Below are 3,204 nucleotides of genomic sequence, written 5' to 3'. Positions count from 1 at the left end.
TTAAGATCAAAGGGCAACAACATATAAGAATCTTAATACCACAGAACATATGAAAAAGACCACAGCATATATGAAAAGCATTTGCAACATATTTTATTTAATGTAAGCCAATTTGTATTTTACTTTACAAATTTCATTCAGTTTTGTTCAAAGGCACTATTGACCCCTCTCACATTCTATGTCACATTCTGAAGCTCCATTCTAGCAAAAGACATATCCATAGGTACATCTAAGCACAAGCCCTCATTTCTTATTATACCTGAGACATGTTATTACTATAAAGTCCTAAAAGCTAGCACAAATCACTAAGAAAATATATTCCTACTAAGCTGTTTCTTCAGAGCTCCCTTAATCTCATTATTCCTGAGGCTGTAGATGAGGGGGTTCAACATGGGGATCACCACAGTGTAGAACACAGATATCACCTTGTTCTGGTCACTGGAGTAGCTGGACTTGGGCAGCACATAGATGAATGTGACTGTCCCATAGAACAGAGTGACAGCGGTGAGGTGGGAGGTGCAGGTGGAGAAGGCCTTGTGGCGGCCCTCAGTGGAGCTCATCTTCAGGATGGTGATGAGGATGTAGATGTAGGATACGGCTATGACAATCACTGTGAACACAATGATGGAGCCAGAAGTAAATGAGGGAACCACGGCAGAGACACTGACATCAGAACAGGAGAGCTCCACTAAAGGAGCAAAATCACAGAAAAAATGATTGATTCTATTTGCTCCACAGAAGAGTAAGGAAAGGAAAGAGAGGGTGAAGGTGAAAGCATTAAGGAAACCACCTACATAAGTTATTACAAGTAACTGCACACAGACTTGTGTGGACATTTTGGTTGAATACAGCAGTGGGTTGCAGATGGCCACAAAGCGATCGTAGGCCATGGCTGCCAAAAGGAAACCTTCAACTGTCCCAAAGAAAATGACCCCATCAAGCTGGATGACACATCCAAGATACGAGATTGTATTTCTCTCCACCAGAAAGTTAACAAGCAAGTTGGGTGTGACAGAAGTTGAAAAGATCATATCAGCTAAAGCCAAGTGACTCAGAAAAAAGTACATGGGGTGGTGGAGCTGAGTGGAGACTCTGATGAGCAGGATTGTGCAGAGATTTCCACATATGGTCACCAGGTAGATGCAGAGGATGATGATGAAGAGGAAGACTCGAAGGACTGGATCATGTGTTAAACCCAATAGAATGAATTCTGTCACTGCAGTGTGGTTCCCATCCACCAGGGAATCCATCAGATGATGAAGGGACTGTCAGACAAACCTGGGATAAAAACATTTCCCAAATGTACCTATAAATATGTTGGTTTCATTTTCTTTACCATTTATGGAGTGCCAATATAAATGAAAGTATTAACGTAACAGTGCTCATTTAAGTGCGGTGCGTGTCCATCCATAATTTCAATTTTTATTTTAACAGATACCATATCCTTTTGTATCTTCTGAAATTCAGAACCAGAATCATGCAAATTGTATCTAGCATCAGGAGAATAATAAATTTGAAATAACCATATTCTTATTCATTTCTTTTAAAGCAGTACATCAAAAGAATTGGGTGGGTTTATACCTGAGATTTTTTAATGATGAAAATAGTAATCCAAATTTTGCTCCATTCACTCACTGATTTGTTCAACTCTTTGCTGTTTGTTGTTTTGTTTTGTTTTCTTTACTGTTGTGGGACTTAAACTCAGAGCCTGGGAAGGTTCCTGAACTCAGATCTGAGACTCCTATGTAGCTAGGATTACAGGCATGAGGTACTTGTGTCCTGCCTTTGCTGGTTTTGAAGAGTTTAGAGATTTTTCCATGTCTGTGATTTTTCTCAGAACAACATTACTGTGTTTTGAAGCATCCCTAAGACAATAATGACAAACTAACTAGAAAAGAAACTTTAAAATTATACCAGCCATAATAAAGATTCAGTAAAAACTACTTTAAAAAAGTTTACATGTATAAATAAGAAAACTTCCAAGAATGTAAATAACTTTACAGCATTTCTGTCAACTATTATAAAACAAAACTTACATAAATTAGAATTATTTCCATGTCTGTAATTTTCACTTATGTACATCTCTCCTTGATTTTCACTTCAGCTAAACTTCATTCCTTTAAGGCAAGGATCTACAAATCCTTTCTACATGTATTTTCTTTCATTGTCTTCTATCTTATATAGCAGCTAAGGAAATTTTATTCCTGTGATTTTTTTTATTAAAGTTAGTCAAATGTCCAACTATTTAGTATATCCTAATAGAAGTTCATAATCCATCTTCAATGATTCTCCAAATGCATCTCCATATTACACATGCATCTTTAAAATTGTATTCTTCTCAAACATCATGTTAACGTGATTCAGTCATTTCCTACTCATGGAAGAAATATTAGTAGCTATAATTTCAACAGAAACATACTTTTTCTAAAAACACTACTGTAGTTCTTAATGTTTTATACATTTCCAGAAAAATAAAGATCAGTACCAATGTCTAGAAAAATGACCCAGTGCATGAAAATCACTTCAAAATAAATGGCTTGCCGAGGGCCAGTGGCTCACACCTGTAATCCTAGCGATCTAAGGATAGCAGTTCAAAGCCTGGGCACTAAAGTCTGTGAGACTCTTATCGCCAATTAACCACTAGAAATCTGAGAGTGGTGCCTCTCGAGCTCAGTGCAGTTTCTGTACAGGTCACAGCTAAAATTTCAGATAATGGCTCTTTAATTTTTTTTTGCCAGTCCTGGGCCTTGAAATCCGGGTCTGAGGCACTGTCCTTGGACTTTCTCAAGGCTAGAGCCCTACCACTTGAGCCACAGCACCATTCCAGCTTTTTTCTATATATGTGGTACCAAGGAATCAAACCTGGGTCTTCATGCATGCTAAGCTAGCACTCTTACCACTAGGCCAAACTCCCGGCCAGCTCTTTAATTTTTAATTTTCTCTTTGACAAATGAAAATGCATTTTAAGAAAAATCCACAAATGTGATTCTTACCAGTTAGAAGAGAATATAGATTTTCAATTGCAAATTGAATTTTATGAAGTACATATTTTCCAAATACTTTGTGGCTTGTGGGGACAAAATATTCAACAGTGTGAATCACTGAATGCATCCACTGGAACATTGTTGCAGATGTGCAATGAGGGTGACAAAGGGTCATTGTATGCTAGATATAAGAGAGAAAGTTGCAGCCCAACGAGATAAA

At 37.6% G+C, this 3,204-nt stretch overlaps 1 protein-coding gene across 1 annotated transcript; it reads right to left on the bottom strand.

Moving 5' to 3' along the window:
• Window positions 1–305: 305 nt before the first annotated feature.
• On the bottom strand, window positions 306–1,250 carry LOC150053235 (olfactory receptor 5P76-like). The gene has a single exon (XM_090348985.1). It carries the CDS (start codon window positions 1,248–1,250, stop codon window positions 306–308), a length of 945 nt encoding a protein of 314 aa, XP_090205111.1.
• Window positions 1,251–3,204: the final 1,954 nt, after the last annotated feature.

The sequence above is a fragment of the Megascapheus bottae genome, chromosome 16 (assembly GCF_031878675.1).
Source record: "Megascapheus bottae isolate mThoBot1 chromosome 16, mThoBot2.hap1, whole genome shotgun sequence".
Taxonomy (NCBI): domain Eukaryota; kingdom Metazoa; phylum Chordata; class Mammalia; order Rodentia; family Geomyidae; genus Megascapheus; species Megascapheus bottae.
This window is presented reverse-complemented; position numbering and strand designations above follow the sequence as displayed.

Excerpts from the sequence above, each read along its gene's own strand:
- LOC150053235 (XM_090348985.1), bottom strand. The coding sequence starts at position 1,250 with ATGGATTCCCTGGTGGATGGGAACCACACTGCAGTGACAGAATTCATT.